Consider the following 27,533-nt stretch of genomic DNA (forward strand, 5'->3'; position numbering starts at 1 on the left):
ATCTTTATAACTTTCGTGTTCATTGCTTCTTCACCTTACTCTTCAAAAATTAATTTATTCCTTTTAGGCAGGAGATTTGCTAGCTCAGAGTCTGAGAAAAAGAATTATAGTGAATGCCTTTTCAGAGACCCATTTCCCTTTGTATTTCCGCTGGAATAAATTAAGTTTGCTAATGTTTATTCCAGAGAGAGAGAGAGAGAGAGAGAGAGAGAGAGAGAGAGAGAGAGAATCTTTAACATATCATGGGTAGCTCATTAAAATTTAAGACATATACTTGTGAGAATCTTGCCTGAGAATCTGAGACTATGCCTTGTAAAGTGTCTATTATGAGGATGTGTTCTGGCCTGGGCTTCCTGTGGTCAGCCCAAGAAGAGGGGGCATGCCCTCTTGCAGCAGGAAGATTTCGAATGCTCATTAGCCAAGCCTGTAAGCACAGCTCCAGCGAAACCCTGCTCTCCTGACTCCTTTCTCTGCGGCTCAGATTCCTATGTGAAGCCCTGCCTAAGGCATTTTATTTGGCCAGAGATAGCCTCAGAGAACCTCTAGGGAATGACAATTTGTGGCAACAAATCCTTTCCCAGCTTGTGTTTGCTGATTTTTTTCTCGACAGTGGCCAAATACTTGGTAAGAAGCATCTAAGTGAGAAAGGGTTTATTGGACTCTCAGTTGGAAGAGTTACAACCCACTGTGGTGGGGAACGGCATCAAGGCAAGGGCATGAGGCAGCTGGTCATATTGTATGTATAGTCAGGAAACAGCGTGGACAGGAAGTGGAGCTGAGCTATCAAACCCCATGGCTAGTTCTCAGTGATTCACTTTTACCAGCAAGACTTCACCACTTTCAAAAAACAGTTGGAGACCGAATGTTCAAACACAAGAACCACTGGGCAATTTGCACGTTCAAACCCCGACTTAGCTCTTACCAGCTGTCTACCCTCATTGCCCAAAGAAAGCAGCAAAGTTGGATCACTCAGAGACCATTGGAGCTCCAGTGCCCAGAGGAACATCCTATACAAGGAGTTCAATATCTGATGCCCTCTCACACTGAGGTCTTGTTTCTGCTGATCTCTTTGAATGTTCTAGCCTTAAGCCAAACCAACGTGATAGTCAGTATCTGATAAATCACATGTGCTACAGCCTTCTTTATATCTCAAGATCCCCCCTCCTACTTAAGCCAGCAACTATTTTCCCTTAGCAAAGTCCTAGCTATGTTCAAACACCACTTTGAAGTGAATGTCACCACAGTGGGACTCTTTAGGCTCCCAGGCACACAAGCTGCCCTTTCTTTGAACTCTCGCTCTACCATCTGGTGATACATGCACACATGGTTCACTGCATTAACCTAGTAAGATAACCTCCCCACAGTCCGCAGGGTTCAAGGGGGACGGTGTTGTGCCATTTACCACACTATTGTTAGTGCTGGTGGAGTAAGCATGAGCATGCATGCACTGAATTGTCTGGCTTGGAGGGGGCGGGATAAAGGGAAAACACAATAGCCTAGCTCCCTCTTCCCCTAGGAGTTCCTATTAACAAGGCTTACAACCTGCAAGGTGTCCATCTGTCCACCTTCTAGGGACAGTTGTAAAAAGGTCTGACAAGAGAGCTGCTTTTTCAGATGTGAAGATCCTAGGTACTGGGTTGTCTATGTGGTGTGTCACTATGTAAGTCTATGGCTAATACTGAACTGAGGGTTATAAATAGTATGTGAAGGGACACTCACATCACAGCATATGGCTCAGGCAGGCCTTGCCCTTCTCCTGCACCCCCTCTGCCTGGGTAAAAATAACATTGGGTTCATTTCCTAAAGAATAGATCAAGGTCTTTTCCCTTATTTGGCCACTTCCTCCTCCTGAAACTGACAATCGAGTTCTGTCTGTCCAAGTACTGAAGTCCAGCAATCAAAAGCCCTCTTTGGATCATCTAATTAATGTGCCCAATTAAAACTGAACATCTCATCTTAGCATGGGATTTCCTCTTTTACCTTGATGAACCAGCTTTTTCCTACAGCCCTCGGATGTTGGTCTCCTTTCTTTCCAGAGGCAGTTACCCCCTTCCTCCTTTTCTCCCCTCTCCCTTGTTCCTTTCCCTTTCTCCTTCATCTTCGACCTCCTTGTTCTTGTCCCTTATTCCTGCCCTCTGTTCTTCCAGGGCAAGTAAATCTCCTTTGTGCTGAGAACGTGGTCTTGGGTCCTGAGCTGATACTGTTCCTTATGTGTGCTTTGTAATGATGTCATATGATCTAGTCGTTTGTGCGGATGACATGGGAACCCTTTCAGACAGCCCTCATGGTTCCTCGGTTTACCTTACCTCCTAGGATTCTGGCAGTGCCACACTGAAAGGAATCCAACCCACAAAGCAGAGCATGCAACAAAAGCCAGGGAAAAATCCCTGCTCACACCTGTACACAGGGCTTAAGGATCACATCCTAGTCTATGTGTGCTTCTAAAAACAGAATTTATTCTCTGCCTATAAGTTCTTTAAAAATTTACAATGTAGAGATGACTCAGCAGTTCAATGGTTAAGAGTCCTCTTCCGGAGGACCTAGGTTCACTTCCCAGCACCCTCAGCAGCTGGCTCGTGACTGACTGTAACACCAGTTCCAGGCGAACCAACATGCTCTTTGGGCCTCCATATGCCAAACACATGTGTTGCATAGGCTGACACGCAAGTAGTCATATATGACATAAAAAATCAAATATAAAAATTCATTGCAATACATTTTATAGCCCAAGAAAGCCATGCAACCAGCACAAACAGGACTCATTGGATGATCAAGAAAAAAGTAGACAACATTGGGAGGAGTGGGGAGGTGGCAGTAGACCTGGGAAGGGCTAGGCAAAGGGGTGCATGTAAATAATTAAATTATTATATATAATATTATATATAAAATATTAAATTAAAATACATTATGTGCACATATAAAGTTGTTTAAGCATTAGTAAAGATATTTTATGGAAGAAAGAAATAAAAAAAACCAAGCAACTTGACATAAACGTTAACTTGAAAGAAATCTAGATATCTGGATATGCCCTCCTGCTTTGCTGTAGTTATTCTATCTCTCTAGGAAATCAAGATAGATAAAGACTAAAGCAATTCCATTTCAGAATAAAATAGATCTAAATGCTTCAGTCCTATAGACTATGTGCTTCAAGGAAACAATGTACCATTAAGCTTCATTTGCTCATATCAACTTAAATAAATTTCCTTAAAGGCCACCCCAGGGTGCGCCTCCCTGGGGTCCCCCAGGGAGCTGAGGCATTGGAAGTTACATGTCTGGCTTACTGACGACATAGTAAGCATGGACTGAGGATCAGGTCCACATCATCATCTTTCCAACTGCAGCGTCCTTCACACTTCACGCCTAACGCCATCTTGGCATGTGAGCACTTGGGGTCTTGGAAAAGCCATTGCAGTATCAGTCTGTCACATGCACAGCTTCTCCTATGGCAGATGATGTCACCTCAGAGGAGTGTCATGACTGAATGGTCACATCAGTTCTGCGCCACTTCTGTTGCTAATGGATTTACGAACACTTAGGCTTCTGAAGTAATTCCAGATTACACTGCAGATAGGAGCCAGTGAATCTCGTTTGGGAATATGGCTGCAAACTCCCGGGCTGTAACTAGTTAGGTTTCTCTTTAGATCTGGGTGGGCCTCAATCCCTATGTGCGACTTTACAGCGGATCTTCAGAAATGCCCTTAGATGCATAGCAAAATGCTAAAAGAATAAGAGCTTCCTATGAACCAAGGATCCATCCTTTTGTGCGGTGATGTGAGTCCACACTGTAATTTTGGAGCACACACACTTGAAGTCTTGTCTTTGTTACAAAGTCAGCCATGAGCCTCGAGAGGCTTGGAGACATTTTGAAGTTACTGTTTGCTCATGTGAGGAACAGAGAGACCACCAGCCAGAAAGAATAAATTAGGCATCCCTAATTGTTGTGTCATATTATACATAGTTGGGAGCTGGGACGTGGAGGAGAGGATAAGGTGAGCTAATATGGGGTCAGAGAGAGCAAGAGAAGTGAGGAGAGGATAAGGTGAGCTAATATGGGGTCAGAGAAAGCAAGAGAAGTGAGGAGAGGTGTGGGGAAACTCCTTTGGTTATCTCAGGACACATTGGTCTTTAAATCCCCTGAAACTCCTATGAAATCAACATATACTTCTAATGCATATAATACACCTGCCTCATTCTGCTTTCCCTTTTTCTCTTTTTCTTCATCCTTTTCCAATTCCTCCTCTTTCATCTACCTTGTCTTTATAGAAACCTATGTCCTTCATGTTGTAATTGTGGGATTTTTATCCTTTGTGCTGGTTTAGTCTTACTGTCAACTTGACACAATCTAGAGTCATCTGGGAAGAGGGAACTGTAATTGAGGAATTGCCCAGATCAGATTGGCCTGCAGTTATGTCTGTGAGGGATTGCCTTGATTGATAATTGATAGTGGAGGCTCGGTTCATTATAGGTGGCACCATCCCTAGGCTGTACAAGAGCATGAGCCAGAGAGTGAATCAACAAGTGCTAATCCTCCATGGTTCCTGCTTTGAGTTCCTGCCATGACATCCCTCAATTATGAAGTATGACCTTGGAGTGTTAGATGAAGTAAACCCTCTCCTCCTCTAAGTTGCCTTTGGTCAGAGTGTTTCATCACAGCAACAGAAAAGAAACTAGGACCCACTACTTGTTCACATTTGCACTTATTTAGCAAATAATTTCCAGGAAAAAGTCAAGTCCACCTGTTCATTCATGTCACTAACTGGGCACTGCATATCATGATTTAAAGACAGTCCTGGCATGGTCAGGCAAATGAAAATAAACCAGGGCATTTGAAACAAAACAGTTTACATGTCTTGTGTGGTGTCTACATGGCTCTGAGCATGCCTTGTATGTGTTTGCCATCCAAAATCATTCAACAAACCAGAGTCCCATCTCACACCCACCCAGTAGAGCCGGAATATTTACAAAGCAAACAGAAGGTGCTCAAAGCATATGGTTTTAGCTGCTTATATTGTTTTACGTAGCTAGACCAATAGAGAGCCCAGTCTGCCTTGACACCATGATGGAATCCTTGAAAATAGGTTAAAGGGGGTGGGAGGGTAGAGAGACTGAAGTGGCCATTTCCTGTTGTCAGACAGTACTCCCAGAGGAGGAAAGGGGACATCAATCCACCGAGACAAAACCTTCAACCCAAAACTTGTCCTGCCTACAAGATGTTGAGGGATAAAGATGGAGTAGAGACTGAGGGGGCAGCCAGCCAGTGACTGACCCAACTCGAGAGCCACCCCATGTGAGAGCCAACCCCAGACACTATTAATGATACTCTGCTATGCTTGCACACAGGGACCTAGCATAACTGCCTTCTGAGAGGTTTCATCCAGCAGGTGATGGAGGCAGATGCAGAGACCCACAGCCAAACATCAGGCAGAGCCTAGGAGACTTGTGGAAGAGTACGGATAGAAGTGAGTAAGTCAGAGGGGTCAAGGACACTACAAGAAGACCCACGGAGTCAGCTAACCTGGAACCATGGAGGCTCACAGAGCCCAAGCCACCTACCAGGGAGCACGTAGGAGCTGGATTTAGACTCCATACACATTTGTAGCAAATGTGAAGCTTGAGCTTCATGAGGAATGGGGGCTGTCTCAGTCTCTGTTTCCTGCAAATGGATCCATTTCCCCCTACCAGGCCTGCCTGGTTGGACCTCAGTGGGAGAGAATGTGCCTAGACCTGCTGAGTCTAGGAGTCCCAGTGTGGGGTGGTATCCACTGGGGCTTCCCTTCTCTGAGGAGAAGGGGGCAAGGAGGGAAGGATTTGTAAGGGTGGGACTGGGAAGAGAGGAGGGAGAGGGGCTGTAAAGAGAAGAAAAAAGAAAAGAAAGGAGTTTACTAACCCTGAGGGAAAGCCATGAAAAGATACACCAGTGAAATATTTTTAACAAACACATGAGAAGAGGAGCGCGTTGGTTCTGTTGCAAGACTCTCGGTTTCTGACCCTCTTGCATCTGCATTCCCCCAGGCCTAGAAGCTAGCTCAAGGGTGCTAGCTTCAAATTAAGTCATCCCATTCACATTAGGTCTTGAATTCTTGTCACCCTGTCACTGTGTTTATCAAGTGTGTGTGTGTGGTGGGTAGGAACATGGTGATGTTGCTGGTCTGTTCCTCTCTATGTGTTTGTGACCCAAGGAGCCAGGAGGTGAAGGTCGAAGATGAGGATACAATCAAAGGAAAGCAGACTCCCCGGGAGCCAAAGGAAATAGAAACTCCTAGTGTTTACCACCTTGTGTTTCCTGTTAAGCCCTGTCTTGGGATCTGGGTAATTAGGAAGAAAAGCTTTTAATAGCTTAAAGACAGGCTCCAGGGGCTGTTAATGTGTCCATTGTTCCTAATGCTCACTGGCCAGTGAAGCAGTGGGCTCTAATTTTATTTTCAATCTACTTTTTTTTTAAAAATCCTGACTTATTTTGAGATCTTAAATGAACATAAAGTTTTTTTTAAAGGACCTATTTTTATTTATGTGATGTGGATGTGCATATGTCCATGTGTGTATAATCTCTCTCTCTCTCTCTCTCTCTCTGTGTGTGTGTGTGTGTGTGTGTGTGTCTGTGTGCGTGTGTGTGTGTGTGTGTGTGTGTGTGTGTCCACAAAGACCAGAAAAGAGCATCAGCTCTCCTGAAGCTGACGTCACAGGTGGTTGTGAACTGCCCAAGTTGGGTGCTGGAAACTGAACTCAGATCCTCTGGAAAAGTAGAGGATGAATACTTATGAAGCAAAAAAACGTGTTCCAAGGGTATGGTTTTAGCTATTTACATTGTTTTATGTAGCTAGACCAATGGAGTATTCAGTCTCCCCTGGTATTATGATGGAGCTCTTGAGAACAGCAAGCACTTTTAACCATAGAGCTAGCTCTCCAGTCCCCATTCAATTTGTGTTTTAAACTACATACTTTGGTTTGAGAATAAACTTGTTTGTATTTAATAAAATTTTGTTTCAATGTGTAAAGTCGTTGAGAAGAAATTTGGAAAAAAATATCTCCTGAAATAACACATTACATTCTACTGTGAGTTATACTCTGAGCTCAGCCTAAGAATGCATCTTGAGGTTGAGGAGAACTGACCACCCTCTCTGGGGTGACAGGCTCCTTTCACAGATACATTACAGGGATTTACAGTGTAGTCTACAGTGTAGTCAGGTTCCTCCCTGAGCCATGTTAAACTCAATCTTCAAAAACTGAAGTTAAGGGCCAAGTATGAATTTTTGACCTCTAGCTATCAGCTCTTTATATTGTATGTCCAGGGCAAGGCAGCAAAAAGGTGGGAAGGGGTGGGACTCATGTTGAATTACTCTTAGCTCCTGGCTGTAGTCTATTGACAGCTGGTAGTTTCTAGAGAAAGGGAGTCAGTTTTGTTTAAAGGTGTGGCCCATAGTAGGTCAACCATGCTGCAGTGAATAGTTCTATCACATGCATGCATGGGCAGCACAAGTTGAAAAATATGAGGGTAAAAAGATGACATAAAATTGGTGGGGGTTAAGGGTGAATAGGATCAAAAGAAATCATGTGCATGTGTGAAATCTCAAAGAATTAGTCAAATGGTATATTAAAAAAAGAAATTTTAAGTTAAAACTTATCAATCTCCAAGTTAGCATATATGTGTAGAAAACATACCCAGAGTATTGGATTCAAAACAAAGCCGGGGCTGAAGGATGGCTGAGCTACTAAGAGCACCCAGAGCTCCGGCAGAGTTCTGAGTTTCGTTCTCAGCCACCACTGACAGTTCCTAACTGTCTGTAACTCTAGTTCCAAGGGATCGGTCATCTGGTTCTGGCCTCTGCAGACACTGCACATGTGTGTGTGGCAGTCAGTCACACAGATACTCACAAATAAAAGTAAATAAACAAGAAAATGAGAGAAAACAAAGCCAAACTCAAACCCAAGTCTTCCAGCTAATCATCTTGTTATTATTATTAATATATTATCATAAATATTCTGTTCATTCAATCTATTCATCCCTAGGGGCTGGTCTTTACACATTCCAACTACAGTAGACAGTATGTGATTCTCAGAGGAATTTGGGAAGAGATCAGATATGACAAAAATAAACAAAGCAGCAAAAATCAGTCATGACAAAAATAAACAAAGCAGCAGAAAGAGCATGACGTGTTGGAAGGAGCAGTGCTCACCCTCCACTCTGGTGCCTGGCCCTCAGGAGGCTGAGAGAGGCAGCCAACAGATGCACTCCTCACCTTCAGCCCTTCTGCTGTGACCTTCAGGATGCCAGGTTTGGAGCAGGCCAGCAGAGCTCCGTGCACAGTGGATTATATGGCTGATGACGATGGAAGGAGAGGAGACCCTGACACCACTGTCCTGTCCGTCACAGACAGCTCCTATTTTCCCAGTGCCTGTTAAAATACAGCCCATCCTGCCCTGCTAGAACCTGATCCTTATTTAATAAGGAGCTCGATGCTGAGCTCTGGCCAGTATCTAGATGCTTCCAGAGGCCTTTAGAGAGATGCTCAAAAAGAGTGTCAGCTTGCCAGTTTTTCATCACTTTGAGAGGCAGCAAAGGGGTGGGAAGGCATGGGACCCATGTAGAACTCTTGATTTATCTCCTGGCTGGGGTGCTGTTGACAGTTGGTAGGAGCTAGGGAAAGGGAGTCATTTTTCTTTAAGGGTTCCCTGGTAGGCGAACCATGCTTCATACCCATACATACATGAGTGGCATACACTGGAAAACACGGGGTGGGGAGAGGACATGGTATTGGGAGGGGCTGAGGGTTGAGCTTGATTTTCCTCCTCTCTCGTTGGCCTTGTCTAGTACCAGAGGTTTTAGTCCATAGCTCTTAGGCTGCCCATGTCTGCTACAGGATGGGACAACAGCGTGTGTCACTGTTCAAATGCATAGCTGAGAAAGTCTATTTCCTCACAGCTGGCACACGAAAAGACAGAAAGAATAAGGGGCAGAGGCCCCACTATTTCCCTCAAGGACATGACCATTCCCATAATGTCTCACTTCTTTTAAAATTTAGTTTATGCTTTTATTTATGTGCATGTGTATATGAGGGGAGGAATATGTTCATGTGAATGAGGGTATGTGTGGGGGTCAGAAAAGGACATCAGATCCCCTCAAGAGAAGTTATAGGCAGTTGTGAACTTCCCAATGTGGGTGCTAGAACATACCTTGGGTCCTCTAAGGGAGAAGTAAGTGATTTCAAGTATTGAGCCATCCCTCCAGCCTCAAGTCCCACTCCTGAAAGATCCCACAAGCTCCCAATAGTACCTATCCTTTAACACATGGACCTCTGGGGACATATGTCCAACCTATGGCAGATTTGTCATGCCAATAACTAGCTGATGACAACCATGCCTAATAATTCTAGCTGAGAGAAGCTAAGAAAAGTAACTGACTTCCTGATTCCTCACCGAGGTCACAGAGACCAGCCATTGTATCTACCCCTTTCAGACATAGTTCAGACTGACTTTCAACCTAAATGCCTCCTTTGTCACCTCCCAAGTGGTAGGATTGCAAGAGCGTGCACCACATCTGGCTTAGTAGACAAAGGACGAGCAATACATGGGTCAGGGCATGGCGGTGTCATTCCTATCTTCCTTGGGAGACTGCTAGCTGAAGCAAGGCAACAGGATTGGGCGTACATCTCCTGTTACCCATGTGTGAAGAGTTCTTAGTGCTATCAGGATGGCTAAAGAAGATGGTTAGTCCTCGATCAACTAGAAATGTAGCTGACCTCAAGGACTTTTCCACAGAGACTCTGCTGGTTAATTTTAACCGTCAACTTGACACAATGTAGAATCATCTGAGCAAGGATTCTTAATTAGAGAGCGTCATGAGTTGTCTATGGAGGATTATCCTGATTGTGTTAGTTTGAAGTGCCAACCATTGGTAGTACCATTCCCTAGGTAGTGGAAAAAATAAGTTGAGCAGCAACATGCTCAAATGTATTGCTCTTTGCTCTTGACTGTGTATATGCTATGGTCATTTCTCCCAAGTTGTTGCCATTGTGATGTCCCTGCAAAGATGGGCTCTTTTGTCCCCTGAATTGCTTTTGTTGGGAGCATTTTATTATAGCGTTAGGAAACAGAACAAAGACAGATGCAGCTTCTTACTTGCTGACTCAGCCAGCCAATCAATTAATGCTTATCAAGACTTTATTACAGGCCAGAAAGTCTGGCCTATGAGTGAAATATAATTACCATAATGCAGTTAAGGCTGTGGAGAAGCTTTGAAGGTAAGAGATGGAAATAGCTACCTGACCATAAATGTAGGTGCAGGTAGAAGACCCATAGTCTGCAGGGGGTTCTGCTCAATTACAGAGAGAATTAAGAAGGAGAATTAATTAAGAAGATGATCCATATTTGGGAAGATGTCAATGATAATTAATTAGGCTCCTGCAGGTTGCCGTAGTTAAGGAGTATGTGAGATAATTTAATTGAGGCAATAAATGCTAAAAGTGAGGGTCACCATGTAAAGGATAATGGGGCTTTCTCCCATGCTTTTTGAGAATCAGTGTGGAAAAGGTACCGCGGTATATCTCATTCTTGGCCCAAATGCCTACAGGATACTGAGACTCATCTGAGTTAATTTGGATGCAATTGAAAGTCTGAAGAATGCTGGAGTGGGAAATGCTTTGGTTCTTATGAGGCTAGCCACATTGGCACGTGGAGGGCCTCCTGTCTTGGACTCAGACATTACCATGAAGAAATACCAGCATCCCCAGCTATGGGCCCATTTGCTTTTCTATTCCAGCGAGGAGGAAAATGAGGGGCTGTGGGAGATGCTGAAGTCCTTAGAGTCTCCATGTTATTGAAACAAATGCTTAATGTCCTATAGAAAGTAGGTCTTCATGCTGAGAAGGAAAATGGAACAGAAATCTCATCTGAGATCCCCTTTCTCAAGAAAAATGTATGAGCATAAACATACACAGAGCATATACAGTCCACAAACACATATTTCCCTAGATCAAAAAGGCCTTTGTAATGCAAAAGAGAGATCCATCAACCAGTAGGTATGGGCTATAGCAGAGAAGTATTTAAATTTCCCAGGAAAATACTCTCACCTGAGATAGAGTCAGAGTGCATCCCTGAACTAAACAGTGGCATCAGCAAGGTCCATGGGGCATCATGCCAAAGTTAGTGTGTAGTAGCAGACTGTGAGCCCTTCAGGAAGCCAACAGGGGTGGCATTCAGGAGTTCAGCTGGTCACTCCCTTATTTTGATATCCCTGTAGGTGTCACAAAAGGGACAGCACAGGTCTGGCCTTTGCAACTAATTCTAAACTGTAAAGTTTAGAGAAAATTGATTTTGAGGTCAAGCCATGAGGAACGAATGGGAACTTATAAAGACAGTTTTAGACAGAGAGAAGTGAAAGCAGGAAGCTGTGGAAGAGGTGGGATGGTGGTTCACCAGGGGAGGTGGCAGAGGCTAAATTGAAGAGAGGAAGTGGCAGGGCCTGGGCAAGAGAAAGAAAAAAAAACCCAGGAAGGTATACTGAGGCAGGAGAACACAGGTCTTTCAAAAGCTATCTGGGTAAGTCTGGAAAAAAAGGGACTTATTTTTTAAAAATGACAACTTCTTATTCTGTAGCTCAGGCTGGCCTCGAACTGGCAGCAACTCTGTCACCCCATTTTCTTGAGTGCAGGGACTATAGTTATTGGCTAACACACACACACACACACACACACACACACACACACATGTTTAACTTCTCTGATTCATATATTTCTAGCTTCTATAGATAAAGGTTCCTGCCATCTGCATTTAGTGAATACTGAAATAGAGTCAGAGAGACATGGAATGTGGCAACTGTGCTATTTGCATTGCCATCAACACGAAATATTAGCGCTTTCTGTGTTTTTCCTCTGGGAAGCAGGAAGTTATGGAGGAGGATGAGCAGACTGACAGGTTTTCTCAGATACAAAGGCTACATGGGGAGGGCAGTGCTGATAGGCAGACACTGAGGGAATATAGGTGTGTCAGGTGTGACCGCATCTGACAGCAGGAGAATAATTGGCCTGCTGAGGCTGGGACACCAAGGATCTCTGCTCCAAGTTGGGTCACGAAGATGATAACAGAAGAAAAAGACAGTCAACATTGTCTGCATAAACATACTGCCAAGACCTGCCAGACAGCACGAAGATGGCTGCCATTTTATGACTTCAGATAGTCCCTCTTATCATGTCTGTCTGGTCACTAGGGGAGCGAGATTCTTAATACTGATCGCATCCTTGGCTGGACCTAGAAGGGTACAAGCCTCTGCCTGTCTGAAAGGTTGTCTAGGTTGGGTTAATTTAGGTGGGAAGACCTGCTTTAACTGGGCATCGTCTGTTATCCTGGACAGAATAAGAGAGATGGGGCTGAGAACCAGTGTGTTAGGTAGTTGGTATTAACTGGACACAAGCTGTAGTCATCTGGAGCCTTCAACTGAGAAAATACCTCCCTTAGATTGGCCTGTAGGCAACTCTTTAGGGCATTTTCTTGATGAATGAGTGATGTTGGAGGTGATGAACCTGGGCAGGGGGCTCTGAGTTATATAAAGAAGCAAGATCAGCAAGCACCAAGAAGCAAGCCGATGGCTTCTATTCCTCCATGATCTGCTCGAGTCATGACCCTGCTCGAGTTTCTGCCCTCACTGATGGACTGTGATGTGGAAGCAGAAGGGAAATAAACCCTTTCCTCCCAAGTTATTTTTGGCCATGGTATTTTATAGAGCAATAGAAGCCTATGATGATCAGTGTTCACTTCGCTCTGCTTTCTGATTACAGATGCTGTCCTGCCTCACTCTCCTGCCCCAGCACCTTCCCTGTTATGGTGGCCCATCCCTTGAACTATGAATCCAAACCCTTCCTTCCTTGAGTTGCCTTGGTCAGGGATTTTGGAACTAACAGAGACAGGGAGAAACAGGCTTGCTGTGTTGACTCCATCCATCCTGGGCAGTCACTGTGTTCATAGGTAAGGCCGTTGCAACCAGGGATGCCTAGGGTCCACCTTCACTCTCTCCACCATTCCAGGCTCTGATTGAAAATTGTGGTCTCCCAGAGCAGTGGAGAAACAAGAACCATTTTAAGAGTGAATTCCCCTCTTACTGAACCCCTCAAGCTTTATTTTTAAAAAACCCATCTGGTTTTTCAGAACAACATGGAGAGGCTAAAACTCGTTTGGAAAGCAAATTGCTTTGAGCCCTGAGCACCAAGGCCAATTTCATCTTCTCAAACACAGACTTTCCCAGTACTGACCAGCCAGCTGGTACTTTCCTACATTCAAAGGAGGCAATTTTCTCCAATTTTCCAGTCTCTCTAGTTTTGTGTCCCAAGACACAGAGGACTCTCTGCCGACAAGTGGCAGGATTCAAGAAAATGTGGGTGATCAGAAGAAAGTCTACATTGGGCACAGTCATCTTGTACATATAGGCAGTCAGGGGCCAGCCTGGGCTACGTGAAACCCTGTCTTGAACAGACAAAGAATTAAAAGATGGCCAGGTAGGTGGTTGGCTCCATGTAAAGACACACTACCTTCATTTTGGAATTAACATTTATCTGACTCAGGCTTAGAAAGGGATGGTTTACCTAACTGACAGCATGTGGGGATGAGCTGTGGGTACAGCATAGATTTTCTTGGTGTGTGTTCATAGTTTTGGGTAGAGCTAGGAGCTCAGATTTGGAAATATAGGTTAAGGTTAAATTTGTAAGGCACATGGGAAATCTGGAGAAGTCAGAACACCAAGGGCAAGAGTGTGCAGGTGGAAGAAGCCAGGACCAAGCCAGGGTCTGGGACTTGATCACAGGGACTTGTACATAGGAAGATAGACCACCAGTGAGAGGCCCAGAGCCACCTACAAGGCAGGGGCTACACAGAGGCTCGCAGGTCTGGACCATAACCAGCATAAAGGATGGCCTAAGAAGTCCTTCTCTAGGGGCCAATCACGCCCAAACACACTGCTGCCAGGAAGAGGAAAGATATAGGAAATGACACTGAGGAATGACATTGGCATTCACTAGCCAGGCAGTACTCTGTGACCTTCACAAGCAGAGGGTCAGGAGCCTGGGGTAGATGCCAGAGTGGGCTCTAAGGCAGGGGAAGCAGAGTGTGAATAATATAGTAGACAGGTGTCCCAGATTGCACAGGACTGGTGAAACCTCACTGAGAACCTGGCCTAGGTAAAGGGCATAGTGTGTGTGGGTGAGAATGGGGTAGAAGTGAGGATGCATTTATTTCCAGGTGGGCAGGTTCTCTTTTAGGTGCCTTCTAGAGGAAAAGTAAGTCACTGGAGGCGTGAAATGGGGGTAAGCACAGGCAGGGTGAGGGAGTGAATGTTGCAACTTCTCTCCTGCAATTTCAGTTGAAGAAGATGATGGATGAGAAGTAAAAGAGGTGAGGGGAGGGGGGAAGAATAGAACTGAGGTGGTTCAGTCTGAAAAGAAGCAGTGACCACAATGTTGTCCTGTCACAGAACCTGGGAACAGCAAAGAAAATGTCCCTGGGGTGGTTTGAATACCAATAGCCTCCCGAGGCTCATATATCCGGTTGCTCAGACATTGGAAAATGGCACCACTTGAAAAGGGTCAGGGTGTGTGGCTTTTTTGAAGAAAGTGAGTTACTAGGGGTTGACTTTGAGTTTTCAAATTGCCCTGCCAGCCCAGTCTCTCCCTCTCCCTCCCCCTCTCCCTCTCCCTCTCCCCCTCCCTTTCCCTTTCCCTCTCCTCCCTCCCTCCCGCTCCCTCTCTGCCTGTGAATCAGAATATAACTCTAAGCTGCTACTCTAGCACCATTCCTGCTCAAATGCCACTATGTTCCCCACCATGAAACTGTAAGCCAGCCCACAGTTAAATGTTTCCTTTTATGAGAGTTGTTTTGGTCATGGTGTTTCTTCACAGCACCCAAAGGTTGAAAGGGCAGTGCACCTACCTACTGTGGCAACTATGAGAAGTTACCCAATGGAGCACACGTGTGGAGGGACCACCTGTTACAGGAGCCTCTGTTAGTTTTTGTTGATCCTCTGTTGTAACAAACATACAAGGGAAATTCTACCAGAGCTGCAGGATTCTAGAAGATTTAAAGCTGTCAGAGAAGGTAGTCTTAGGAAACAATAAAGTAAATAAAAATCACTATTCTAATGAACTCACAAATAAGTCGCTCAGCTGGTATAATGATACACACACACACACACACACACAAACACACACACATCCCCAGTTCTAGCTCTCTACTCTCAGTGAATGTCTGATGTCAGAATGGCCGTTCTGAGATCATGGAACTTTGCTTAGGGTTTTATAATTTTACATTTTATTCACTAATGCAGTTATTATACTATCAATGAACCCATTAATGTATTTAAAAAGAACTAATTGAGATCTATAATCTTAAAAGTTAAAACTCCAGGAGACACCGCCGGAACCTGAAGGAAACAGACCGGATAAACGGTTCTCTGCACCCAAATCCCATGGGAGGGAGAGCTAAACCTACAGAGAGGCAGACACGCCTGGGAAACCAGAAGAGACTACACTCTGCGCACATCCAGACGCCAGAGGAAAAAACCAAACGCCATCTGGAACCCTGGTGCACGGAGGCTCCCGGAAAGAGCGGCGCAGATCTCCTCGGTTGCTGCCGCCGCGGAGAGGTCTTAGGCAGTACCCCACGAGCACACTTGAGCCTCGGAACCTCAGGTAGGACCAACTTTTCCCCTGCAAGTGACCTGCCTGGTGAACTCAGGACACACAGAGGCAGAATTCCTCTGAGACCGGGCACTTCCTGTGTTTACCGGAAGTCCCACACCCGCGGATCCCGGCCCACAGCAGCTCTCTGCTCCCAAACCCCGTGGGAGAGAGACCTCACCGCCTGGTCAGGTGGGCACTCCTGAGGCTGCAGAGCGGAGGAGACCACCAACACTGCCCACCCCTGCCCACATCCCTGGCCCAAGAGGAAACTGTATAAGGCCTCTGGGTTCCCGTAGGGGAGGGCCCAGGAGCGGCAGGACCCCTGCGCCTGAGACACCGCCAGAACCTGAAGGAAACAGACTGGATAAACAGTTCTCTGCACCCAAATCCCGTGGGAGGGAGAGCTAAACCTACAGAGAGGCAGACACGTCTGGGAAACCAGAAGAGACTACACTCTGCGCACATCCAGTCGCCAGAGGAAAACACCAAACGCCATCTGGAACCCTGGTGCACAGAGGCTCCCGGAAAGAGCGGCGCAGATCTTCCCGGATGCTGCCGCCGCGGAGAGGACTTAGGCAGTACCACACGAGCACACTTGAGCCTCCGAACCTCAGGTAGGACCAACTTTTCCCCTGCAAGAGACCTGCCTGGTGAACTCAAGACACAGGCCCACAGGAACAGCTAAAGACCTGTAGAGAGGAAAAACTACAAGCCCGAAAGCAGAACACTCTGTCCCCATAACTGGCTGAAAGAAAACAGGAAAACAGGTCTACAGCACTCCTGACACACAGGCTTATAGGACAGTCTAGCTACTGTCAGAAATAGCAGAACAAAGTAACATTAGAGATAATCTGATGGCAGGAGGCAAGCGCAGGAACCCAAGCAACAGAAACCAAGACTACATGGCACCATCAGAGCCCAATTCTCCCACCAAAATAAACATGGAATATCCAAACACACCAGAAAAGCAAGATCTAGTTTCAAAATCATATTTGATCATGATGCTAGAGGCCTTCAAGAAAGACGTGAAGAACTCCCTTAGAGAACAAGTAGAAGCCTACAGAGAAGAATCACAAAAATGCCTGAAAGAATTCCAGGAAAACACAATCAAACAGTTGAAGGAATTAAAAATGGAAATAGAAGCAATCAAGAAAGAACACATGGAAACAACCCTGGATATAGAAAATCAAAAGAAGAGACAAGGAGCTGTAGATAGAAGCCTCACCAACAGAATACAAGAGATGGAAGAGAGAATCTCGGGAGCAGAAGATTCCCTAGAAATCATTGACTCAACTGTCAAAGATAATGTAAAGCGGAAAAAGCTACTGGTCCAAAACATACAGGAAATCCAGGACTCAATGAGAAGATCAAACCTAAGGATAATAGGTATAGAAGAGAGTGAAGACTCCCAGCTCAAAGGACCAGTAAATATCTTCAACAAAATCATAGAAGAAAACTTCCCTAACCTAAAAAAAAGAGATACCCATAGGCATACAAGAAGCCTACAGAACTCCAAATAGATTGGACCAGAAAAGAAACACCTCCCGTCACATAATAGTCAAAACACCAAACGCACAAAATAAAGAAAGAATATTAAAAGCAGTAAGGGAAAAAGGTCAAGTAACATATAAAGGCAGACCTATCAGAATCACACCAGACTTTTCGCCAGAAACTATGAAGGCCAGAAGATCCTGGACAGATGTCATACAGACCCTAAGAGAACACAAGTGCCAGCCCAGGTTACTGTATCCTGCAAAACTCTCAATTAACATAGATGGAGAAACCAAGACATTCCATGACAAAACCAAATTTACACAATATCTTTCTACAAATCCAGCACTACAAAGGATAATAAAGGGTAAAGCCCAACATAAGGAGGCAAGCTATACCCTAGAAGAAGCAAGAAACTAATCGTCTTGGCAACAAAACAAAGAGAAGAAAAGCACACAAACATAACCTCACATCCAAATATGAATATAACAGGAAGCAATAATCACTATTCCTTAATATCTCTCAACATCAATGGCCTCAACTCCCCAATAAAAAGACATAGATTAACAAACTGGATACGCAACGAGGACCCTGCATTCTGCTGCCTACAGGAAACACACCTCAGAGACAAAGACAGACACTACCTCAGGGTGAAAGGCTGGAAAACAACTTTCCAAGCAAATGGTCAGAAGAAGCAAGCTGGAGTAGCCATTCTAATATCAAATAAAATCAATTTCCAACTAAAAGTCATCAAAAAAGATAAGGAAGGACACTTCATATTCATCAAAGGAAAAATCAACCAAGATGAACTCTCAATCCTAAATATCTATGCCCCAAATACAAGGGCACCTACATACGTAAAAGAAACCTTACTAAAGCTCAAAACACACATTGCACCTCACACAATAATAGTGGGAGATTTCAACACCCCACTCTCATCAATGGACAGATCATGGAAACAGAAATTACACAGAGACGTAGACAGACTAAGAGAAGTCATGAGCCAAATGGACTTAACAGATATTTATAGAACATTCTATCCTAAAGCAAAAGGATATACCTTCTTCTCAGCTCCTCATGGTACTTTCTCCAAAACTGACCATATAGTTGGTCAAAAAACAGGCCTCAACAGGTACAGAAAGATAGAAATAATCCCATGCGTGCTATCAGACCACCACGGCCTAAAACTGGTCTTCAATAACAATAAGGGAAGAATGCCCACATATACGTGGAAATTGAACAATGCTCTACTCAATGATAACCTAGTCAAGGAAGAAATAAAGAAAGAAATTAAAAACTTTTTAGAATTTAATGAAAATGAAGGTACAACATACCCAAACTTATGGGACACAATGAAAGCTGTGCTAAGAGGAAAACTCATAGCGCTGAGTGCCTGCAGAAAGAAACAGGAAAGAGCATATGTCAGCAGCTTGACAGCACACCTAAAAGCTCTAGAACAAAAAGAAGCAAATACACCCAGGAGGAGTAGAAGGCAGGAAATAATCAAACTCAGAGCTGAAATCAACCAAGTAGAAACAAAAAGGACCATAGAAAGAATCAACAGAACCAAAAGTTGGTTCTTTGAGAAAATCAACAAGATAGATAAACCCTTAGCCAGACTAACGAGAGGACACAAAGAGTGTGTCCAAATTAACAAAATCAGAAATGAAAAGGGAGACATAACTACAGATTCAGAGGAAATTAAAAAAATCATCAGATCTTACTATAAAAGCCTATATTCAACAAAACTTGAAAATCTACAGGAAATGGACAATTTCCTAGACAAATATCAGGTACCGAAGTTAAATCAGGAACAGATAAACCAGTTAAACAACCCCATAACTCCTAAGGAAATAGAAGCAGTCATTAAAGGTCTCCCAACCAAAAAGAGCCCAGGTCCAGACGGGTTTAGTGCAGAATTCTATCAAACCTTCATAGAAGACCTCATACCAATATTATCCAAACTATTCCACAAAATTGAAACAGATGGATCACTCCCGAATTCCTTCTATGAAGCCACAATTACTCTTATACCTAAACCACACAAAGACCCAACAAAGAAAGAGAACTTCAGACCAATTTCCCTTATGAATATCGATGCAAAAATACTCAATAAAATTCTGGCAAACCGAATCCAAGAGCACATCAAAACAATCATCCACCATGATCAAGTAGGCTTCATCCCAGGCATGCAGGGATGGTTTAATATACGGAAAACCATCAACGTGATCCATTATATAAACAAACTGAAAGAACAAAACCACATGATCATTTCATTAGATGCTGAGAAAGCATTTGACAAACTTCAACACCCCTTCATGATAAAAGTCCTGGAAAGAATAGGAATTCAAGGCCCATACCTAAACATAGTAAAAGCCATATACAGCAAACCAGTAGCTAACATTAAACTAAATGGAGAGAAACTCGAAGCAATCCCACTAAAATCAGGGACTAGACAAGGCTGCCCACTCTCTCCCTACTTATTCAATATAGTTCTTGAAGTTCTAGCCAGAGCAATCAGACAACAAAAGGAGGTCAAGGGGATACAGATCGGAAAAGAAGAAGTCAAAATATCACTATTTGCAGATGATATGATAGTTTATTTAAGTGATCCCAAAAGTTCCACCAGAGAACTACTAAAGCTGATAAACAACTTCAGCAAAGTGGCTGGGTATAAAATTAACTCAAATAAATCAGTAGCCTTCCTCTACACAAAAGAGAAACAAGCCGAGAAAGAAATTAGGGAAACGACACCCTTCATAATAGACCCAAATAATATAAAGTACCTCGGTGTGACTTTAACCAAGCAAGTAAAAGATCTGTACAATAAGAACTTCAAGACACTGAAGAAAGAAATTGAAGAAGACCTCAGAAGATGGAAAGATCTCCCATGCTCATGGATTGGCAGGATTAATATAGTAAAAATGGCCATTTTACCAAAAGCGATCTACAGATTCAATGCAATCCCCATTAAAATACCAATCCAATTCTTCAAAGAGTTAGACAGAACAATTTGCAAATTCATCTGGAATAACAAAAAACCCAGGTTAGCTAAAACTATCCTCAACAATAAAAGGACTTCAGGGGGAATCACTATCCCTGAACTCAAGCAGTATTACAGAGCAATAGTGATAAAAACTGCATGGTATTGGTACAGAGACAGACAGATAGACCAATGGAATAGAATTGAAGACCCAGAAATGAACCCACACACCTATGGTCACTTGATTTTTGACAAAGGAGCCAAAACCATCCAATGGAAAAAAGATAGCATTTTCAGCAAATGGTGCTGGTTCAACTGGAGGTCAACATGTAGAAGAATGCAGATCGATCCATGCTTATCACCCTGTACAAAGCTTAAGTCCAAGTGGATCAAGGACCTCCACATCAAACCTGATACACTCAAACTTATAGAAGAAAAACTAGGGAAGCATCTGGAACACATGGGCACTGGAAAAAATTTCCTGAACAAAACACCAATGGCTTATGCTCTAAGATCAAGAATCGACAAATGGGATCTCATAAAACTGCAAAGCTTCTGTAAGGCAAAGGACACCGTGGTTAGGACAAATCGGCAACCAACAGATTGGGAAAAGATCTTTCCCAATCCTACAACAGATAGAGGCCTTATATCCAAAATATACAAAGAACTCAAGAAGTTAGACCGCAGGGAGACAAATAACCCTATTAAAAAATGGGGTTCAGAGCTAAACAAAGAATTCACAGCTGAGGAATGCCGAATGGCTGAGAAACACCTAAAGAAATGTTCAACATCTTTAGTCATAAGGGAAATGCAAATCAAAACAACCCTGAGATTTCACCTCACACCAGTGAGAATGGCTAAGATCAAAAACTCAGGTGACAGCAGATGCTGGCGAGGATGTGGAGAAAGAGGAACACTCCTCCATTGTTGGTGGGATTGCAGACTGGTACAACCATTCTGGAAATCAGTCTGGAGGTTCCTCAGAAAATTGGACATTGAACTGCCTGAGGATCCAGCTATACCTCTCTTGGGCATATACCCAAAAGATGCCCCAACATATACAAAAGGCACGTGCTCCACTATGTTCATCGCAGCCTTATTCATAATAGCCAGAAGCTGGAAAGAACCCAGATGCCCTTCAACAGAGGAATGGATACAGAAAATATGGTACATCTACACAATGGAATATTACTCAGCTATCAAAAACAATGGCTTTATGAAATTCGTAGGCAAATGGTTGGAACTGGAAAATATCATCCTGAGTGAGCTAACCCAAACACAGAAAGACATACATGGTATGCACTCACTGATAAGTGGCTATTAGCCCAAATGCTTGAATTACCCTGGATGCCTAGAACAAATGAAACTCGAGACGAATGATCAAAATGTGAATGCTTCACTCCTTCTCTAAAAGGGGAACAAGAATACCCTTGGCAGGGAAGAGAGAGGCAAAGATTAAAACAGAGACTGAAGGAACTCCCATTCAGAGCCTGCCCCACATGTGGCCCATACATATACAGCCACCCAATTAGACAAGATGGATGAAGGAAAGAAGTGCAGACGGACAGGAGATGGATGTAGATCTCTCCTGAGAGACACAGCCAGAATACAGCAAATACAGAGGCGAATGCCAGCAGCAAACCACTAAACTGAGAATAGGACCCCCGTTGAAGGAATCAGAGAAAGAACTGGAAGAGCTTGAAGGGGCTCGAGACCCCATATGTACAACAATGCCAAGCAACCAGAGCTTCCAGGGACTAAGCCACTACCTAAAGACTATGCATGGACTGATCCTGGACTCTGACCTCATAGGTAGCAATGAATATCCTAGTAAGAGCACCAGTGGAAGGGGAAGCCCTGGGTCCTGCTAAGACTGAACCCCCAGTGAACTAGACTGTTGGGGGGAGGGTGGCAATGGGGGGATGGTTGGGAGGGGAACACCCATAAGGAAGGGGAGGGGGGAGGGGGATGTTTACCGGGAAACCAAAGAATTATTATTACGTATTAAATAAATTAAAAAAAATTAAAAAAAGTTAAAACTCCAAACTAGTATGTTTCCCTATGACAAAAACAGAGCCTTACCTCTAGACCATGAGCACCAGTATTAAATCCCAGATATATATTAACACCAGTGATTGATGTCTACAAAACATCAATCCCCTCCCCTCCTTTTTCCTTTCTCTTCCACAGCCACATCTCTCCCTCCTGCCCTGGCCTCTTCATTTAGACTGTTAGTTCAGGATTAGCCTGTCAGAAACCATGGCAACCTAACCAAAAAAAGTACACATCTCTACTCTTTGGCCCCTCCTGGAATCTGAATAGTCCTCCCCCCACCTCATTGAGCTCTGAACTCCAGAGTTAGGTCTGGTGCCCCTTATTTCTACCCCTCCATGTACCCCTGGAGCCTGCTTTTGCCTTGCTATTTGGATTTGTTTTACTTTTTCATCCCTGGGTATTGTATCTCAGCTTGCATTTGGTTCTTCCGATCAGTTTGGCACAGACTGATGTTTTAGACTTACATTTCCCAGAAGCCTCTTCTCTCTTATCTAACAAACCCTAGCTATCCATTTAAGACCATTCACGGTCTCTAAAACATCTTCCCACGGAGAATGATAAAGTGGATTCCCCATCTCTCTACATCTACTGAGTTAGGACCAATGTTTCTTGACAGAATGCATCTTTGAGCTCCCAAGAAGACTGTGTTTTATTCTCAAGATCTGACCTTTAACAGTGCCTAAGCCCTCAAACCTATGTAAGCACTGGGTCAAAACACAAATATATGCATATGTACGTGTACACATACACAAACACACACACACACACAAACACAAATACAAACACAGAGGTACAGATCAAAGGACACAAAACTGGGTGTCAGGTGGGTGGCCAGCCCACTGTGCTGCTCTTTGTGTCAGCTCTGCTGTCTGCTGTGTCAGGTTCTCAGGAAATCTGTTGCTCTCTGGATTGTACCTGGACTGGATGCACTGACTTACCAACCTTAGGAGTCACTTTCAAGAGCAATCCTTAAAGGGAAGACAATGCTAAGTGCAGCCATGGATTGGCACAGCAGGAGAGATTCAGCCTGCCCTGCCCATGAGGGCCAGGGAGGAGGCTCATGGGATTTCCGACCTCCTTAGAGGACATTCATTATCCTGGGCATCAAGAGTCAGGAACAGACTACCATCTGCACACTGTTCTGTTTTGCTTTACTGTTTAAGAAAAAAGTCCACCAAACTAGAAAGAGAGGTGGGATCCAGGTTAGAGTTGAGGTTTACTTCTCAGTATTTATCTGCACAGACCCCTGTGTTTGGAAGTGACCTAGCTCAGTCCTTGGTCACAGCTAAGTTCCCTGGTGAGTGAAAGTGAGCTGAAGGCAGAGAAGACCAGTGTTGTGCAGAAAGCAAGCTCAGCAGAGGCACCAGGGGCTCTGTTGCTTAGCAACCTGCTGAGAGAAGTAATGGCTCCAGGAGGAGTGCAACACATGGATGATGACAGAGGTTGGGTCCTCAGAAGGTCCATTTCTTCCAAAGCTGAGGCCTTGCTGATGCCCGTGAGGTAGGCTGCAGAGTAAGGCATGGCTATCTGGGGTCACGTGTTCTTATAATGGCAATGCTTTGACGATCACATCCAGAGATCAGACCCTCTGCAGAGCTTCACCCACACTGAGGTGATGGAGAAGAGGAGGGAGTGGGAGGACCTCCCAGACACTCTAAGGGTGATGGACTTACCGCTTATCCACTTTGCCTCTGGGTCATGGATTTTGAAGTCTTCACTGAAAAGATCTTCCACAGTCACCTTCTTCTTCTGAGACAGACTGGTATCTTCCGCTGGAGAAAGAAAAGACAGAGGGTTAAACCACTGCACACGTGAACATGTGTCTCAAGACACAAGGGAAAAGATATGCATGCAGAACTGAGCTCAGTGGTCCCATGTAGACAAGCAGGCTACTGGGTGTTCAGGGATTCAGAAAACATCCCTTAGAATTTAGTCCCCGCTTGTGTCACTTGCTCCTGGTACCTTTGAGTTAAGGGTTTACTCTTGTTCAGATCAGTGGATACTCACAAATATTTGGATGCAGATGCTGGGGTCAGCACTCCTCCATCTTGACTGAAAACACCTGGGAGAACCTTAATATCCATCCTGAGAGGAAATGCTCAGTTAATGGTCCCTCTGCAAAAGGCTTGAAAATCTGCCAGCTCTTATCCTGCTTACAGAGGTCAAGGTGCCCTGGACCTTGGCTCTCCCTCATAAGACGGTATCTCCATTAGAGCCACAAAACCCATTTATCTGCTTCTGAAAGATGTTCAAGGTTCTCCAGGAGGCCTGAGTGAATACATGGGGTACCCAAGGCCAGACCGCCCAAGCTACTTCTCTTACTTTGTGTGAATACTCATGATACCAAATACCTTGTCTACCTGGAATGCTTGCTTCCTTCCCTGTCCTCTTAACTAGAAAATGCCAAATTCACTGGATTTCCTTAAAGACTTGGAATGTCATTTCATCAGCCATGATGTGGGTGAGCTCAGCTAATTAACTGTATGCACATTCTGTATGAGGTGGCTTTGATTTTTGTGGGTGTTTTGTTTGTTTCTTTTCAGGGGTGCAGAGGATTGAGGCTTTGGGCATGGCATCCAAGCAATCTGCCCAGGTCATTGTCATTTGCAGCTGGTGTTTGGTTGTTAAGTTTGTGTCTCTTGCCAATTTCTGACTCCAGAGCCATCTTGGGGCCATCATTGATTGTGCTCACTCTCTGTAGTTCCATTTGCCTGTCCCAGTTTTCCATTTCCAAATGATAGTGTGTCTGACCCAAGCAAGGGACTCTGTAGGGATTGCATATGGAAGGAAGAGTGACCTCAGGACAGAGCCTGCCTTCCGGCTTGTCTGACAATATGTGTTACAGACCTGTGTCCCTTCGTGGACCACACGAATCTGCTTATCAACTCCCTTTCTCCCGTTATACTGACAAGGGGCCCTGCTTTAATTGGATCCTTTCTGAAATGCCCTAGAACTTGTGTATGAACTGGTTTCCTGAATACTAAGTGGGATTACTGTGAATAAAAATCTTAAAAATTGCAAAGGGATACAATTCAAAGATGTCCTTACTGTGAAACGTGATCAGTGATCGCATATGGCTCCATCGAGGTTCCAAACACAACACCTTAAAACAAGCCAAGCCTTCCCTCCCGTGGCTTCCTGTCTGCCACTGAAGCATCCACAGAAAAAGACAGCTTAAAATCCGATGTGTTTTGGCCTCTGTAGACATCAAGCATGTTTGCAGGGTATATAGATATACATGGCCATTCACATTTTTACATAAAATGAAATGCCTAAGCTTGAAAATACTCTTATTTGTTTTAAACATTTTTAATAAACATACAAAGACGTGTAGAGTGGCAGTTTGTGGTAGAAGTAACAGGTGTGAATGTATGTGTATGTGAGTGTATGTGTGAGTGTGTGTTTCACTGAGGCAGGAAACTTGGCTTTGCCCATCAGCAGCCCCATCTTCTGTAGCTGCTCTCTGCAGTGCCTCTGGGCCCTAGTGTGGCTATTATACAATCCACTGGTTTATAGTTTGATTCACTTCCTATGACTTCTGAGGTGATGATGGACATGATGACCTGACCTACATGTCCATGAGGCATGGTGAGCTCATGCAGGGAGCTCATGGAGACATGGGAGGCAAAGTTAAACAAGCAAGCAGAACACAACCATAATAATAGTGCAACAGTCTTGAGATAGCCAGATTGTCCCCTGGGCAGCAGGAATAAGATTGAAGAAGGAATTTGGGGAAGGTTTTTCTGTAGAAGAAACAGTTTAGCCCAGATACAAGTAACAAAAGAGCATGCATGCTAGGAAGAGCTACAGCAAGAACTGCCAGAGGCCCTGGTGCTTTGAGGACATGGTTTATTGGCAAAGGAGACAGCATGTGCAGGAAACAGCTCGAGATGAAGGCAGATGGATTTTCCATTATGCTTAGATACTCTGTAAGATGATGTTCCCTGGTGGATTCCTTTTCAAATCTGTTGCAAGAGTCTGTTGCGTCTACAGCCCAAGAATGAGTCTTCACATCAGAAATTACAAGTTCCATCAATTAACACCACCCTTGTCTTGTCCTTCATGCCCCAGCTTCTGAAGCTATACCTGAGCCCTCGGGCAGCCTCCACAGCTCTTACTGGCTTCTGTCTTTGAGCATATCTGCCTGATTCCTTCAGTCCTGTCTCTCTGACTTGGTTATTTTTCAGTGTACCTGATGGCCTCTCACACAGCTTTAAGACACATTAAAAGTAAGGTCTTAAGTGTAAATCAAGTATATTTTCATCTCTAAAATTCTTGATTGGCTTTTCCAAGATGAGAGACTGTCCTGCCTTCTTTAATCTCATCTAAGCTTCTTTTAAATGCTGCTTCCTGTTTTCCCTCCTGTTTGAATTCCTTAGGCTTCAGTCTTTCCTTGTGTTAAGTTGGTGTTTCACTACATTGGGGCCCAGCATCTGTCATATAGGAGTCCTGGGTGTTGGAGACTGCTGAAGTGTGGCCTTAGAAATGACACTGATGGTTTGGACAGCATCGGGTGACTTCACTAGAACCTTCTCCCCATTAAATTTGTAAAGTACAGGTGAGGGGCAGGTACAGGATAGAAGGAGGCCTGTCATTGGAGGAGAAGAAAGGATGGACGGGAGAGAAGTTTGAAGGAAGAGGAGGAGACTGGAACAGAAAGGAAGAAACAGGGGGAGAGGAGAGGGAGAGAGAGAAGCCGTGGCAGGACGATGGAGGCTGACTTTAAGATTCCGCTCTGTGCATTTAGAGGTTGTTATTAATGTTCCTAAGGGATGGATGGTACTGGGCTTTGTATGTTTAGGTGGGCAACTATATCTTACCAGTTGGGTCAAAGATTATTGTGTTGTGTGTTATTTTATGTGACAATTTGAGTGTAACAAAGTGTGTGGCAGCAGGAGACACTGGGGCCAACGAGTTGAGATGTGTTTCCGCCAAGATATCTAACAGATATCTTGGGGTACCACGGTGCCAGACCTAATGGGGTAAAAGACAACCTTTTACTTTATATATTTTTTATATTTTTACAACAACATTGAGCCACCCATAGGTAGCTATAGGAAAGCCTGTCTTCAAACACTCTGCAGGATGCTTCCTTCAGACTGGGTCATAATGGTCACACCATCTTTTCTTCTACCAACAGTTAGCATTGGACCCATCACTGTCTTTGAGCATTTATTCTGTGCAAACTTGGATTTTTTTCCTTTTCCTTTTTAAGAGAGGGGCAGTGACTTCATATTCCCAGGTCCCTCACACATTGTAGATGCCCAACCAACCTTTTTAGAATGAAGAAAGCTTTGTTTTCCTCCCCACCCCACTGCTTTTGCTTATGTCAATTCAACAAGTCT

The 27,533-nt window shown here is 44.2% G+C and overlaps 1 protein-coding gene across 6 annotated transcripts in view; it reads right to left on the bottom strand.

Annotated features, from left to right (window-relative positions):
- Dpp6 (dipeptidyl peptidase like 6) overlaps window positions 1-27,533 on the bottom strand; it is a 906,096-nt gene that overhangs the window by 297,466 nt on the left and 581,097 nt on the right. For all 6 annotated transcript variants that reach the window (XM_087656307.1, XM_087656309.1, XM_087656310.1 and 3 more), the window contains 1 exon segment: window positions 23,862-23,960. In XM_087656307.1, coding sequence (XP_087512433.1) covers window positions 23,862-23,960 — 99 coding nt within the window.

The sequence above is a fragment of the Rattus norvegicus genome, chromosome 4, assembly GCF_021556685.1.
Source record: "Rattus norvegicus strain SHRSP/BbbUtx chromosome 4, alternate assembly SHRSP_T2T, whole genome shotgun sequence".
Classification (NCBI taxonomy): Eukaryota; Metazoa; Chordata; class Mammalia; order Rodentia; family Muridae; genus Rattus; species Rattus norvegicus.